The sequence below is a fragment of the Syngnathus floridae genome, chromosome 5 (genome assembly GCF_059516105.1).
Source record: "Syngnathus floridae isolate MCC-2025c chromosome 5, RoL_Sflo_1.0, whole genome shotgun sequence".
Taxonomy (NCBI): Eukaryota; Metazoa; Chordata; class Actinopteri; order Syngnathiformes; family Syngnathidae; genus Syngnathus; species Syngnathus floridae.
In genome coordinates this window covers 12,076,426-12,093,655 of record NC_142417.1, presented here as the reverse complement: position 1 = coordinate 12,093,655, position 17,230 = coordinate 12,076,426, and the positions used below count along the sequence as shown (strand labels likewise).

Below are 17,230 nucleotides of genomic sequence, written 5' to 3'. Positions count from 1 at the left end.
CTGTACTGCCTGACGCCCTGGCACACCATGTCCCCCAGTTGGAGCACACTCGCTCACTCCGATTATGGAGCACTCGGAATAACCGAAGGGCACATTTCAACAATGCTTTGCGTTTCAGAAGTTTGAGACTTTGCGTGAATCACTGCGTGCTCAGAATGGACCAAACCTGCCCTACATTATGTTTGAAAATAAATAAATCAATACATCAATAAATAGTAAACTGTCCTAAAGTTTGGATATTTTTTACGGATTATTTATTTATTTATTTATTTATTTATTTATTTATTTATTTATTTATTTATTTATTTATTTATTTATTTATTTATTTATCAAGAGGTTAAGTGCTCACTGTCTCAGGTTGGAATGGTGTCTTACACAGACTGAATGTCTCTTTTCGCAAATGTTCAAAAGAATTTCGATCAGGGCCCCTTGTATGCTCCAAAAAAGTCCAATGTTTTGTTCTCAGCAATCCTTGTGTATCTGTGTTATTTTTTCCCTCTAGGGTTGTGGTCATTATCTCTAAGGTCATTACCACACTTGCTATGATGGAAATTTCTGACACTGGGCAGTACATTTTACTACAGAATAGATAGTCTTGAGTTTTAAATGTACCTAGCACCAAGTCAAGACACTCATTCATTTTTTAAAATCAACATAAAACTGACTTGACAAAATCTCTTGTTTTGTCTCATTTCTCCAAACCATATTCTCCCAGCAGCTTTGCTCCCTATAATAAGTAATAAGGTATTTTAGTGACAATTGTGGTTTTTATGTTTCTTTAAAAAAGGTTTACCAACAATTTTCTCCACGTGTGTTAACGCCCTGTGAGATCCTTCTGAGAGGCTGTGAGATTTATGTGTGCGGGCTGCCTGTAGGTTAACTGAGTCTCAGATGCAATTGAGAAAGTGGCTATGGTGCTGGCAGGGAAGCCCAGCTTGAAATCCCTCTGAAGATGAGTAAAATTATCAGAGGAAAGGTGACCTCTCCCACACAGGTAACAAGAAAAACACATTTGAGACAGATGAGTTTTGTACATCCTAGATGTATTCCAAATCCACCGTGACGCAAGTGCGAAATATTATCGAGAAGGAACGCAGCATATTCCCCTCGAAGAACGAAGAGCTGCTATTTCAGTCGCTGCAGTACATAATTATGATGGATGTGCATAGGTCTCGGTGGCCGTGGAGGCAGAGTCACAGCCTGCCACGTAGCTGTTGAGCTGTTAGTCAGGGCAGACAGACAAATGCACATATTGTGTGGGTGATCTCTGAAGCTGGCAGGTGTGAGAGTGCAGCTTGTGTGGGAACATCTTAATAGATTATACAATGCAACAGACAAAGGATTTTCTTCCTCTTACTGAGCAGAGGGTTTCTTTTCGGAATGGACTTGAATGGACTTTTAAGTGAAAATGGATTTTGTGATCTAGTTCACATAAAAGGCATTTTAAGAACACGAACAACGTGTGCTGGCAAACTCATACGAAAAACCCTCAGATGAAGAACTAGTTTGCGTAAATATTTGGGGCCGTCAGATATGTGGGACTTTATTTAGTTAATTTTTTCAGCTAGTGATGAATAATTTCAAAAATACTCGTCTTTATTTTTTCAACTATGTCACAGGACAGTCACCGACAAGAAAAAAAAACGTTCACCCGATGAGCAGATTTGCATTTTAAGTTACCCAAACATGCATGCTTATAAAATGTGTGAGGAAGACATGGAGGGGCACATGTAAACTCCACGTAGAAAGACCTGGAGTGGCAATCAAGAAAAACATTGACACTCACTTTTACATCTGTGAGAAATTTACAGTTTTCAATTGAACTAATATGCGTGACGCCAACATTTTAACAACATCCGTGCCTGACTTAAATTCAAGATATTGTTTCATATCTTAATCATGTGTCTGGTTTGTGTGTCACGTCTGCATGTTGTAGAGAATATGTTTAGCTTTGTCCGATGGAATCCAGACACACTAAATACAGACTACTATACAGCATTGCATTGGATATTTGTAGTGGTTGTGAAGAAAACTATTTAATAAATCAGTTTTTAGAGCCGCGCACAGTCTGCCCCTGGGCCTTACAAACAAGCAGCACACTCCAGCAAAGACAGATGAGAAAACAAACATTTAACGGTCTTAAAGGAGACCTGATATCTGCACAGTGCTTTTGGAGCGGGCTGGGGCTGAGGAAAACTGCAATTAAAAAGAAACAATCTTTTGAAATGAATTAATTGTGTAGCTCATGTCAACACAGCAGGGACGTAGTTTAGCAAAAGATTAATTAAATGAGCAAATAATTAAAATGTAATACAAGTACAATGAGGCGAAACATAATCATACACAATGTAATTGAAGCTTAAATGACACCTTTTATTGTGTGTGTGTGGGGGGGAGAAATCTAAAAGCTTTCTGTGTTTATTCTTTTTAGCCTTTTATTTTCTTTATGTGCAGGCATGCACTGGTTACATTACAGTAAGATCGAATCACATGAATTTAATTTACAATAGTCATATTTGAATGAACTTTGACATTGTTTTTGAAATAACATTGCTAAATGGACCCAGTTGAAAGGGTCAGAAGCATTAAAAATGTCCCGCATCTCCTATAGCATAGTTATTTTCTAGCCCCTCCCCCATGAAAAAATACAAACAGACAGACAAACAAAAAAAGCACACACAAAGAACTTTCATCATCAGATTCCGTTCTAATAGTGGCGTCCCGTTTTAATCCATCTGCTTTTCAATCCATTCTTGATTAAATGTACACACTGACTGATTAAACTTGATCAAGGGAAGACTTCTACTTAAGCTTGAGGTTCTTGATTAAATTTCATATGATGGATTCCCCAACATGTTTTTTTTTTTTTGGGTTTGAAAATAATATACAAGTGAACCCCCCTCAGTCATACTGACTCTTAGTCCGTTAGATCTGGTATTATCATGGACACAGCTGGATAAAAGGTCCGTTTCTTTTTTGATTCCTATTAATGGTGCTTATGTTGACTTAATTGAGCTCATCTCCCAGGATACGAGACAAGAGGCTGTAACATTAGCCATCTCTTGCATGCGGCTCATTGAGATGCAAGGACAGTGCTGTCAGAGTAAACTGCGCCTTGGCAGAGATGTGGTTGGGCTGCCGCTGCAGGGACATGACAGCAAGTCTCAACCTCTCCCTCCCTTCTCATGGCACATGCTCCTCAGGGCACATAGCCACACCTGTGTATTGAGCTGAAAACATTCCAAAGCTAAATTCACTCTTTCCCGCTGCGCCAAGTCGGTGGGAGTTTGTGGTCAAGTGTGAGACATTAGTGCTGTTACGTCAACATCCATCTGAGGGGAAGAGGGGAGTGTGAGAAACCAAGCGGGCCATCTCCTTCACATGTCCTGCACAGAATCAGCGCAGGTTATTTGCCATGTCGTGTCCTTTAGTAAACTGTGATGCCTTTTGAGATTTCCAGCCCAAATTTGGATAAAACATTCCACCGATGACTAATATATAGTGAGGGATGGAACGGATTAAATGTCACCTGCTCGCTGTTGACAATAACTTGCAGCTATGTCTAATGACAGATTGCAGAGAGCTTTACCCGGCCTCTCTCATTCTGCTTCTCAGCTCAGCGTGATATGGCTTTCATTGTCAACTTGCAATTCGCCCAGCAACTGCCGGCATCACCATGTCTCATACGGACCTTTTCTTAGATCGGAATGGATTGCCTAGCAACCTTTTTTCTTGGTCTAACTACCTGCCTGAGCACCGAGAAGGATGGGCTCGGTGTATCATTTATTTATTTGTATGCGTTGAATTTAAATGTAAGCACAACAACATGAACGCTAACAACTATTTCTTTTTGGGTAAATACATTTTGAAAATATGTGACTACATTAAGGCATGAAGGTGCACTGGTAAGGGGCTTTTACATCATATAGAGCATTTAATGTGGATGCAATTTTGAAGTGCTTGTCACTTCACGTACATGTATTTTTGCCAAATTTATTCATATTTGCAAATGAGTCACGCAGAGCCAGATTCATGAAGACGCCACGAGAGCCGAGACAGTAGACTGAAATTTCAGTGACTACGACAACAAACAGACTAACATTTTCTAATGCTCATTGAAAGGAAACAACGCTTGCGATATTGCACCGATCCCAAATGTGCATTATTAATTCTGCTTTTCTTGGGTCGACATGCCTTTCCTCTTGTACTCTGTGTTCTGTACAGGAAATGTGTGGGTTGAAGAAATATAATTGTTTGTTAATTGGCTTTTCCTGATAAATATCAATCTTGCTTAAGTGTGGCGATGACATGGTTACTGGGTTGCAGGGCTCGGTGTCACTCTTTACTAGAAAGCGGTACCTTTCACTTTGGGAAGTAGGTTGTGGACTACAAAACGGACTTTTCAAACACAAAGCTACACTTACTTACCAGCTAAGGCTCACCATCATTAATGTGACCTTAAAAAACACCCAAACTGTTTACATCATCCAAAATAGTTCATTGTTAACAAACTATATTAGCAATCTGCTCTTTTGTATTTTTATTGCACGTCGAAACGCGAACGGTTGTCACTTGCATGCTAATTGGGCATTCTGGGGGTGTACATTTATCGACCTTTTGAGGACAGTCTATCTCTATAGCTGCATCTAATGAGACAAACAGAGCTTTAATTCATTGGCACAATTAAAATACCAGTCACAATAGCTTTGATCCTGAAAGGCAACAAGAAATAGGTCAGTTGCTTTGAGAGTGATTTGAGAGATGAATTATAGTATTGTCAAGCTCGTGAGATGCTAAAAGTGACTCTCAGGGGAAATGAAAAAACAACCTTTCATAGCTCCCTTGCATAGCGGCTGAAATAAGAGCACAACTTGATTGTGAGCCTAAATTGAAATATTAATTTCACAAAGAGCCGCTCTGACTTGTGTGTGAGTGGTTGTTTGTCTCTCTATGTGCCCTGTGACGGACTTCGGACTGCCGACTAATCAAAGATGTAGTCTGCCATGATGATGCCGATGTCAGCTAGGATATGCTTCAGCTACCCGTAAACCTGAAAAGAATGAGCAATAAGGCGCACACACTCACACACACACTAACAGGCATAATTAACTTCACACACATGTCCAACCGTTCAATGAATTAGCCAATGAATTCCTTGCTTCAATTAAGATTGGTATTTAAACATCAAAATCATCCTCATAATGCTGTTCACATTTTGGCATCATGAAACCAAGGCAACATCGAAGAACCGATCAACAGTAGTCTACCTCCCAATTTCATTGTATACCTGCTGTACAATGACAATAAAGGCATTCTATTCTATTCTATTCTATTCTATTCTATTCTATTCTATTCTATTCTATTCTATTCTATTCTATTCTACCTCACCATTGTAAAGGTCTTAAACAGGAAATGACTAATCAGCATTAAGAGTCACAAGCTGTGTCCAAATTCATAGGCTGGGCCCTCTGAAGGAGCACTTAATTAATTTTAAGAAATCCAGCATTAGCCGAGTTCTAGCTCCCTCTTAATGTAACATAGTGGTGCTGCAAAGTGCATCAAGAGTCAGTATTAGACGGACGTAAGGGGGAGAATATGGAAATCTACAAATGCATACAATTTGGTACTGATTCAAAATTTTATTGTCAAGCCCCGGTATAAAAATGTGCTTTTATGAGTCTTGCAGAGTGCTCTCTTGATGACATCCTAAATTCCACCAAAATTAGTTCATTTGATGAAATCAATGGAGCAAAATGAGCAAACTTTCCCTTAGATTTTAGAGTGTTTACAATGTCCTGCTCAGTTTAACGGCTCCACTGAGGAAGAAAATAGTTTGTGTCTGCTTCCTAAGAATGTGCCAACCTTAAGAGTAAGAAGGACCATAATAGATAAAATGTCAAGCAAATAAACAGTGCAGACAAGAATAAAATATCTCATATTGTGACACTTTCATTTTCAGAAATTCAAACCCATGAAAGACACAGACAACACAATAATACGTCAGCCTTCTTAAGTGGCACAGCAGTTTATTCCTTTACAAGGCAAGTTTCGCTGTTTGACAGGTAACAGCAACAGCATCTCTTGATCTCCTCTAAAAATCATTTCTCAAACTTACCTGGTTCAGGCAGATTCCACACAGAAACTATCTTGTCTATGAGTCACAGAACTGATTGGAAAGGAGCTGTGGGAGATGATTATGTCTCATTTTGTGGTTAAAAGTCAGTATGGCTCCAGAAGCACTTATTGACTGAAGTATCATGAGTCACCAGCCATTCTGCATAAATGCATTTAAACACACAAGTCTCAATGCAGCATCTGCTGCTGCTTCTCCCTGTCCTCAATTTCTCAGCCAACACTATTCTGAACACTCCAAGTGAGTGCAGCATGCAATCTATCAGTGTCGTTAAACTGTTCAAACTGCTGTGTACGGCGATAGTTCTGGCCTCCGAGCACTAAATCCTCAAGCAGCATGATTGTATCATGTATCAGAACACTTTAGCCATTAGCGGATACTGCTTTATGATTTTATACCAAGCATCCAGGCACTAGTTTGCATTTTGACGATGATGATTGCAGACATGGAAATGTATTTTTTAATTTGAACTAATATCATGGGAAGCAACGGAGAGAGCATGTTGTTATGAGAACAGCCACTAACTACTCCACATGGGAACGTTTTACCTTGGAAACGCAGGTCCTTAAAAACAGATCATCAAAAAGTCAAATTTATTGGAACAAAATTATTCAACCTTGGAAATGCAAAAAGAAACATTTGTTCCCTCTGTAGACCCATTGACAAAAGTATTCACAATAAATGATTCATTTGGGAGTACTGCATTGCTTAGCCAATGAGCTGCAGGTCCTGTTGCAGCAGTAAATTACATTCTGTTCAATCCAATTCCTCGATTTTGTGATTTTTACATGACCCTCTTGATTCCTTAAATGCAGAGTACCAATCGCAACCACACACTACTCACTCAAACATGGAAACAACCATTGCCTTGCATGCCCAGTGTGTTGGATTGCTGCTTGGACAAAAAATGAAATCAAATCAATCACAATTCTGTTTTATTCAGGTTCACCATTACGAAATGCATCTCACGGGGGCAATCTGAGCGAGACAGTAGATTTACGTCTGTTGCTTTTTGTGCGCAGCGCGGTACTTATGTTTATTAAGAAATATGACAAATTGTCTTCACTTTCAATGAAGTTACGAAGTGTTCCTCTTCATGATTGAAAATGTCAAAAAGATACTTAAAAGATGTGTTTGTTCTGATCTTACTATTAGGAAATGATTGTGAGCTGGAAAATGTTTTTTATCTGGTAATTGCTTTTCTATTGTCAAGGTACACAAAGCGTTTTAATGCTGTCCTGTCTGATGACGCAGCATCGGGTGTAACTGCGGCTTAGATATCTTGCTCAAGGACATTTCAAGATAGTCACAGGGGCTCCAGATCAAATGAACAACCCTCGACAGGCGAGACAACTGCTCCTGACCAAAGGGAATGAAAGTTTCCTGAGGAGAAAACTTTGCATTTTTACGAAAAGGAAGAACATGGTGATATCCAAGACAATAATTAGCATTTGATTTCATAAAAATCTCCCTTGGCACTCTGAGGTCTTTCCATGTACTCACTGACCACAACATTAGGCACACTTGCACACATATTTTCATACATCATCAAAGTGAGCATCATTAGTGCTATCAAGTCCAGCATTTTTGAAACATCTCTTATATTTTGTCGCATCAGATAGTGCAGGTGTACCTAATGCTGTGTCTTTACCTCACGTAAACAGCAGAGCGGGTGCCCTTTAAATGTTCAGCACTGCTCTTTAGTCTCAATCATCTCTGCAGCAGTCCAAATAGAAGAGGGTTGGAGTTAATGTCACCGATGATAATGAATAACACTCAGATAGTTGATTTACCACAGTTTATTTTCCATAGAATATGTAACATCCCGTAAAAAGTTCACGTATGTAGATAGTATGTGAGCACACGATAAGAACACATCTGGGCAGGAAAAATAAACATTTCATATAGGAATGCATTAAATGGATGATGAAAAGCTGGCTCGATATATGAGTGTGCAAGTGAGACAAGGTCTGCACTTGCTATTTATTTTTTTTATACATGTTTACTTTTCTGTGCAGTTAATCTAAATGCAATGGACTTCACAAATGAAAATCAAAAGTCCGTCTACTATTTTCTGGCACGGTGTGTGGCTGTACATGTAGCACTTTTGTTCTGCTCTTTTACTTATCTACTCAATTTGATTGGTTAGTTCAATATAAATGAAAATCCTACAGGGACACGTGACTGGCAATAATCATGATAACAATATGCAAACCCAAAAGAGGCAGCAGAAAACTTGGGAATCGGCAGTTCTTCTCGCTGTTTCCCGGGCTCCGTTTTTTAGCCATTGGATTATTTCCCCTGACACAGCAGAGGTACCCAGACGAGGAGAAGTGACAAAAATACAGAATGCTTAATAGGATTAACAAATCATCAAAGTATTACCTCTAATACTCCTCAACAAGCAGAGCGGAACATTGAAAGTCAAGCTTGCTGTTCAGCCTCCTTGGCTAATTGAGGATATTGAGGCTTCGGTGGGTCCGAAGCTCATCAATCAATACAATTGTACCCTTACACTGTATTTCCATGGAGAAATATTTCATCGCCATTACCCTGGGTTCTGAATGCTCTACAGAAGATCGACTGCCTCTGTTACCATTATTACCAATTTCCTCCAACATAGTCTGTCTTATGTTTTGTAAAGTCTGTTGACTATTTAATAGTGTGTGCTGCTCACTGGCGGAGGGAATCGGTACGGGGGAAGGACGCTCACTGGGCCCCGTTGGTACCCGCTTGGCCTCAGAGCGTCCATCTCCTGATTGTGGGGCTCCAGGTTGACGTGCAGGTGAGCATGGCAGTAGTCCAGCACTGATGGCTCACAACCGTACGTCAGGGCTCTCAACTGCAGCGGAATCTACAAGAGTAGACAAAGTGCAAAAAGAAGAGGAGCACACCCGTGAGCTTTCTAAATCAGTCCATAAGTCCTCCATTCCAACATTTTGATCCGCTCCAAGAATATTTGAAATTGGCTTCATTTGCTCATGGCACTGTGCTGTCATTAATGCAGTCTTGGCTGGTGATACGGAGCACGCCGCAAGACTTGAAATATGTGCCGCTCAAACACCAACTTTCAACTGGAATGATTTATACGTTAAGATGAAAGCCTTGTGCGAGAGCGCACACATACTTTTTGCCCTCTTTTAAATGGAATCAAGGCTCCATTTAGAAGAGAGTGCTTATTATATTAGCACTTAGCTGATTCCTGCATTGGGGGTATTTAGGTTTACCTGCAAGTGAGGTCAGGCTTGTATCAATTGAATGGCACAGAGGTGTCTACCTAATGAATGAATGAACCATTATACTCACCTGCACACCATGACATCTAGTATAGTTTTCTCTGCAAGTCTTGGGCTGCCATGAGCTTGATGTCACACTGACCTTTTTCTTTTTCGTAGCAGATTTAGAGCAATCGAGGCTTCCGAATTGTTGCTCAGATGTTTTGTCTCAACTTTAAATTTTGCCATAAGTCTTATGTGTGGATAATATTTAACTGTCTCATCCATGATCATCTCATGTACGTTTCAGTGCATGCTACACAAATATTCACATACCTTGTATGATAATCTTCTATTTTATCCAGAGAATAAATGATATAGTCCTTTTGTAACATCATACCTAAGGGTGCCCAAGACTTTTTTCACAGTAGCGCATATGCAAATTTCATTTTAAAGCAGAGCACTGTACTGGATTATTTTATAATACAGGCACATCACAGACTATACAGCACAAAGTACAACACAGAATGATAGACAAAGGGAAACAAGCTGATAATCAGACTAGAACAACCACAGACACACAATAACGTATCATATAATTTTAAAAACAATATCGGAAGCAATGTATCATTTCAGTCAGCCAGCCACTCAGTTATTAAATACATAGCAGTGTTTCCTTTTATGGAGCATGATGAATGTACCACGCATTGTATTGTTTGTTCTTTGTTCCTGTATTATACTTGTACACGTCTCGAGAGGCTTTTCAAAGTCCCCTCATGTAAAAATCACTGCTCACTATCACAAATGTGCAGAGGGACATATATTATTAAAAGTTCTGTCTTTGGATTATTTGCTCAAACCACAAAAGGATTGATTTAAGACTAATTTGATTCCCTATTCTGTCTGTATCTAGTGTTGGTCAAGATTCACAATGCCATCAGCAGTCCAATCTGGCTTTGTTTGTTCACTGCTTAAATTGGAAGATTAGTCAGAAACACCTTTTTGTCTACGTCTGAACTTTGCACACTCCTTCCGAAGGAGTAATGAAAAGTAAATACGCAGATGTAAAAAATAAGGCAAGTCTCTGCGTGTCTTTATCTGGGCTTCCTTTGTGCAAATTGCTGAGGAAACATTTAGGCTTGTTTTCTCCAATTAATGGAACCGTAAAAGTCAAGGCTGTAAGTGGTGAAGTCAATATAAATGTGTTTGGTTAAGGCAATCGCCTTTTTTGCTTGCTCTACAACTGTAGTTGGCAATGCACTTCCAGCCTTTATCTTCTCAACATTTTGTGCCTTGTCTGTTTAACTTCTACATTGCTAGCAAATCCAAAGGAGCCATAAAATAACCTGAGTTGACATTACTGAGACAATAAACTGTTTTCCCCCATCACTGTGAAATTCAAAGGAGCTTTACACAACTGTAAATACATGACTAAAAACACATTGAAAGTTCAACTGCATTTTCATGATTATGGTTTAAAAAAAAACCTTTAGAAAACAAAATTAGATCTGTAATGTAATGTTTTCACTTTCCCCTCAAAAAACAAGAGATATACACAAAATGAGTTTTTGTACAGTTTGCCATCTCTTTCCTTATTTGCATGCTTCAGCTCATTAGCACTACTGAATAAGTACGATTGAAGTTGGAGTTTAAACTAGAAAACCACTGGCATGCTGTACCTGGGGTAATGTCTGGATTTTTTTTAATGAGTCAATAAAACAAAAATGATTCCATTTACAGCCTTGTACCTGTTATGTTCACTTGTGTGACACTGCCCAATGGAAAAAGTTGAGGGTTCGCACAGATGCCAGGAACGGAAGAAGTAAGCGCAGTCAAGCTGCCAAATGCTATTAGAGCGTGAGTGTACTCTATATTCAATGATCTCTTGACACTTGATTTCTTAGAGCACCTCTAACTGCGAAACATGCCCAATTCGCACTTGCTTTTCACATCTTTGCCTGATCCCCTTTGCACTGACTGAGTACTCAATATTCCAGGGTCTTCTGTCGAAGCCCAAGCGATTCTCCTAACTTGTAAATCACCTTGGGTACGGATGTTTGCCAAGTGAGAGCAGGTAAATGCACCGCATATAAATCGGTGACTGACTTTCAAAATGCCTCGATAGCTTTTAACATTCAGTTGACTTGGGAAGTCGTTGAAAATCGGTCGACAACTCGCTTATGTTTTCTTTTCCTACTGTTTCTTTTAGAAATAGTAACTGTGGTTCTGTCAGCAATATCAACACTTGGATGCCATTGATTTGCCCTGATGAGGGAGCATCCTACAAAATGTCAAGGCATTTTCAATCTTTTCAAATTAAGATGAGGATCAATAAAGAAAAAAAAAAACGTTTTATACTGCATGCTTTCCAATTTCCAAATGACATTGTTTTGTATTTCTTATAAGGCGTTCCTTCTTAAGACGACAAAACGTGTACATATCTGCAAGGCTCTTCTGCATCTTAGTGCAAGTAAAAGCCTTTTTGGCCAAGCCAGCAGAGTGTGCATTTAGCTTTTAATTAGGAATAGAGGGGAATGTTGGCTGTTATAGGAGGACCTTTCAGAGGTGAGTCATTCACTTCTACAGTTGGACAGCTGCCAACAGCTGCAAAGGGCTTAAGGATGCATACATTCAATTTTGCCCGGGGCATAATCGACATATCCACAACTTTAATAGTTGAGGAGGATCTACGCAGTAGAGGTGTAAGATACAAATGCATATAGGATGAAATAAAATCTCTTGCCTTCAATAGCTACAGCATCAAACAATAGTTTTTATTCGTCCTTGTAATGTGTGACAGTGATGGTTTGTGTGCAGCACCCCTGTATGGGAACCCCTACTTCGTCTGCCTACTTGGTGTCCTACCTGACAACAATTAGTATTTTGTTGCAGAGGATGTCGAGGGATGGTGAGTGGTGAGGGTGTGTAGGCACAATTTTTTTTCAACTTTTTCTCCTTTTTTGTACAGCTGCCCAGTTTTGCCAAGAGTAGCATGCTGGAGCTTTTCTTGTTTTTATTTGGGCTGGTGACCATTGGTAGCCCCATTAAGCAGGATACGACAGCCCTGGATTTGGGCTGGTCCAGTGTTGGCTCCACTTATTTTACTTTTGGTGGGGGTCTCTAGTCCTTTTTGTTTGTTGGAACCTATTTTTGCTTGGGCAATATAAAGCCGTGGCATTTTGACTTCACTCCTCTTTTTCTCTGGTGTCCTTTATATGTTGTGGAGTCTTCATGAGCCAAAGAGTCCGTAACACTCCAAATAAGTCATTCTATAGTAAGTCGTTGGCTCTTAGCCAAGGTAATAAAACAGACATCAGACCCATTGTTAGGGTTGATAGATTATTTTGATCGTATGATTATGTTGGAATATAGACTATAACGATGAACCAAACTTGTCCTGTACTCACAACGCAGTAAAATAAAGTGCTTGCACCCTCTGCTTGTTAGACCAGATGCAGAGAAAGCAATCAAAGTTGTTCTCTCTATATTAGATCGTAAAACACCCCCTGCTCTGATTTGACCAGAGGCCGGGGGGTTCACCAAACCTATCCACTCTCACCCCCACCCCGCTTCTCTCAGTAAGTATGCTCTTGCAGGAGGCCTAAATCAGACTTCGTTCGAACATCGCTGTATGCACAGTGACGAACGTTTTCTCCACTTGCAAGTGCTAAAAGGGCATACTGTCTCCCGTGTGGTTCTTGCAAATAGGTTAGAGTGAGCACCACTCTAACACCTATCTTTTCTATATGAGAGCAACATCCCCAAATCTTTTTCGGGTGCTGTTATATACATTCAGACTGTACAATGCCATTATAGCCCCTTAAAATTTTACGACGCATGTCTTTGCTTCTGCAAATGCCCCTCACCTCCAATAAATTTTGTATTGCTGGACTTTCATTACCTAGAAGTGAAAGGTTCTCAGAAATCTCCATTATGCATTTTTTTAAAGCACCTAAAACCTTGTTAACATCATTTTGGTACATCTTGTTGATGAAATGTATCTACACATTGATGTGGGAGGAAATGCTTTCGCACGCTGGGCACTTTCCCCTCATCATTTGCTATCACAACTCACCCCCGCAGGCACTTGCTACTGACATCAACATGAAGTGTCACAAGAGGCTTCCAAGACATCAATGCCACCAACGTAAGTACTCTTAAGGATGATTTCTAAATTAAGAACAGTTTTGGTACATGCAAGAGAACAGCAACTGCTTATCCACTTACTTATGGCCTTGATTTGCGCATACATGGAAAAATGGGCGAAAACTTGATTGCTCATTCAAACAGACATAGAAGCTGAGCTAGCAACTGGCCCGATGCACTCACAACTGCATCTGCTAAACATGCCAAATGGCCATGCAGTTGATTTTGTGTGTTTTGGGGAATTATTACGGCAGACTTATTTAGCACTTGCACGTGGGCATATTAAGGCATTTGAGGGCCGACTCATTCATGGGGTCCTCCACATCCCTTCCCTGCTACCGTGTGAATGTAAGAAAATGATCCTATTTCCTCAGCTAGATACAGTCCTTAAAATATTTATTGAGAATTGAAAGACATGTTTCACTGTAAGCTTGTTAAATATGTATTTTGTATTTTATTGCATATACATATGGAGGAGCATTACATGTGTATGTGACATTAGGTGATAATGGCACAATAAATTATTCTGAGCAAAAGAGCAACCCATTATCAGAATACCCTAATGAAGACAAAGGATTTCTGCCAAAACATGTCAGGTAAATAACAACCTATAAAACCTCTGAGATAGAAGAATTATGAGACTAAGAATACCTTGTGGTCGCAATAGCAATAAAAAGTGGAATAAGTGACACACAATGTTGTCTAATGTAATACAACATGTGCTATAATGTTCAAAATATATTCTACTGACTTTAATATTCACTACGTAATTACATCTTCTTTCAAAACCATTTGTCAAAATAACCATAATCCCGCAGATGTGGGGATTTATCATCGCCTAATGCTGCTCATCCTATTTTATGCTCATCAGTGCACACTGAGAAACAAAAAATGTGCTTTTTTCTGGTACAGGTAGAAATAACCCTGATACTTTGCCCAAAAAGGTGAGTAGATTAATTCACAATGACTATCATACTATATGTTGATAATTCATGTGGTTCACTGCTTTTTGTTTTTGCAGTTATGTGACGATCTAGCTGAGATACTCGTGCACAAGGTGTTTAAATGTTTACCTCATGAATCTGTTTGTCTGTGCCTACATCTGCACATAAAGGTGATGAGGTTTCTGTTTGAAACACCTTAATATTGTATGTTTCGAATAATACAAATCAGTTGAATCTGATTTTGCTTTCACACTATAAAACAGGTGGCACAGTGAGCCTGAGTTAACACGTCGCATCACAGTTCAGAGGTGTGGCGTTCGATTCCGGCTCTGGCCTTCCTGTGTGGCGTTTGCATGTTCCACTCTACTCTGCTACTCCGGTTTCGCCCAGATTTCAAAAACATGCAACTCCAAATTGTCTGGAGTTGTACTTGTGAGTGCGGATGGTTGTTCGTCTCTGTGTGCCCTGCGATTGGCTGGCAACCAGTTCAGGGTTTAGCCCGCCGAATGCCCAAAGTCAGCTGGGATAGGCTCCGGCACGCCTGCGACCCTCGTGAAGAAAAGCGGTTCAGATGAAGGATGGATGAATAGATGGATTGTTTTCTAACATGCATAAATACAGCTGTCGTCGATGCCATTCTGCTAATCTTTATGACAAGAAAAATAAAACTGCGGCACGGGCTTTTTGCCTTTGGAAGGAAACCTACAGTTATCCATTTTGATCATATGCCAGAACATGTTATCACATACACAAATGCATAAAACCAGCTTACATAAAATGGGTAAATTATTTCTGTCTGTTTTCCGATGCAAACTGCAAAAAAGTGCAGCATAAACCCCGTCCGTGTTGCATTTCTTTGGCACCATACTTGTTTATCATTGACTTTTACCATTAAAGTAATAAAATTAATCACGGAAAGTGTCACTTCTTCTCTTTAAAGTGACTATAATCACAATTTACACTCACTGGCTACAACATGCACACTCTACTGAAATCCAATACAAGAGCTGAAAGTATTATTACATGCCTAGGGTAAAAAACTGCATACAATGTTGATGGCACTCAGCTTCCAACCTCCTTAGATGTCAAATATTGGACCAGAATTTCTTCAAAGCCATCTGGAAGTCGTACTACATGGCCTCGCCGAACTTCTCCCATGCCTGTGGGAGCAACCACTAGAGCTGAATTCTGTTTGGCCTTCTAGTATGTATCAGCTGTACCCGGAGTCCCGCAGGCCGAAAAGGCAGGGAGGACTCAACTTGAGGACATCCCTCACCGCCGGTGTCCACAAACGGGTTTGGGGATTGCAATCACAACACACACAATGCCCACCTAAAGGCCACAGCTTCAGTCGGCCGCTTCAACAACAAAAGTACAGAACATGATCCACTAAGACTCAACCTCCCCCATCTCTCCCGGGAAAAAGAAAAGGTGTTAAGGAATAAATAACATGCAATAGAAAGTGACAAAGAATAAATTATTTGGACAGCCATTTTAGAGTATTTTTTTCATACATCACACAAGGCCAAACCATTACATTTATCAGTCTCCTTCATTCCACAAAGGGATAATGTTGCAAATCAAAAGATAATGCAGCAAGCACAAACGCATTATGAGGCCTCGACTGACAAACTCATGCTTAATGATAACACAGTACAGTATAATCACCTTCGTTGAGACTGAATGGTCATTGTTTACCCGCTTGGCTGCCTTAGGAATAAAGGCATTATTATTTTGTTTGACAGGCAAGATATCAAACCGTTTCTGCACACTGGTTGCACAAGGGTTTTAATAAAGACTGCAAGTGGTATGCTGAGGTGAGTATTCTGCCTTATAATGTCAATACCAGAATACTGATTGACATTGTCGGAAAGAATTAGATTTTATTTTGTAACAAATATTGTGGTTGTAGTTTACAGTGGTAAGAAACTACACAGCATCTATCGAATGCTGTATTCTGTAGTGATGGGAAAATGAAGCTTCATATTACTTCATGAACCCGTTGTGTTTTTTTAGTCTTCTATATGGCACTGGTGGTTTAACTTTTAAGAAATGGGTTACAGAAATGACAATGTGTGCTTTCAGCCTTATGTTGAACAGAGAGTGCCATCTAAAGGGCTCAATCGTCTCATGAAATATTTGAAAGGTTCCTTTCACGATCACTAGACAATGTACATTGCTGTTATTTCCGTAAAAAAGTCTCTGTAAGTGTTGACCATTATATTTATGTGAGAATGAACTAGAGTGATAATCCAAATTTATATCCTTACCAGGGAACATGAAGATTCTGCTGCCATTATCGCCCGAGACCCAATTACAATAAGGCCTCATTTATTGTTACATTCCAGACCACCACCGTAATAGACAAAATCGGCAAAATAGTGACTAAATATTCAATACATTATTTATCGGTATTTTTAAGATTCATTCAAGGATTCAAAGAATTCTATTGCCATACTGGCATCACACGATTATGGTACCAATACAAAACAAAAACACGTATAACACAATACAATGTACAAACTAACTAGGTAATGTTATGGTGCTCATACATGAGTTAAATTCACAGTCTTTGCAGGAAAGGAGTATGACTTGGTAAATTGGCTACGATAGATAGTCACTTGTGGGCTTACTGGGGTGAGACAAGCAAAGTGTCGAGAAGACGTACCTCAATTTTTCTGAATTAAATACCTGGTGGAAAAAATGGATGTAATTGGAATTATGTTTTTATTTTCCTTTTTGTTTGCGATCCGAGTCCAAATGATCTACGGCTCACTACTGGGCCGCGGGAC

At 39.7% G+C, this 17,230-nt stretch overlaps 1 protein-coding gene across 3 annotated transcripts in view; it reads right to left on the bottom strand.

Moving 5' to 3' along the window:
* Positions 1 to 7,916: 7,916 nt before the first annotated feature.
* LOC148398200 (leucine-rich repeat transmembrane neuronal protein 4) overlaps positions 7,917 to 17,230 on the bottom strand; it is a 34,557-nt gene continuing 25,243 nt past the window's right edge. The window contains exons 1-2 of one of the 3 annotated variants that reach the window (XR_015858712.1): positions 9,440 to 10,533; positions 8,848 to 8,987 (exon numbers count right to left, since the gene is read on the bottom strand). Coding sequence is in view for 1 of the 3 variants with exons in the window: in XM_088376854.1 (XP_088232980.1) it covers positions 8,790 to 8,987 (198 nt within the window). In the remaining 2 variants the exon portion in view is untranslated. Of the gene's footprint in view, positions 8,988 to 9,439; positions 10,534 to 17,230 lie in introns of those variants that run through there. The other 2 variants (XM_088376854.1, XM_088376855.1) reach the window with 2 other exon arrangements.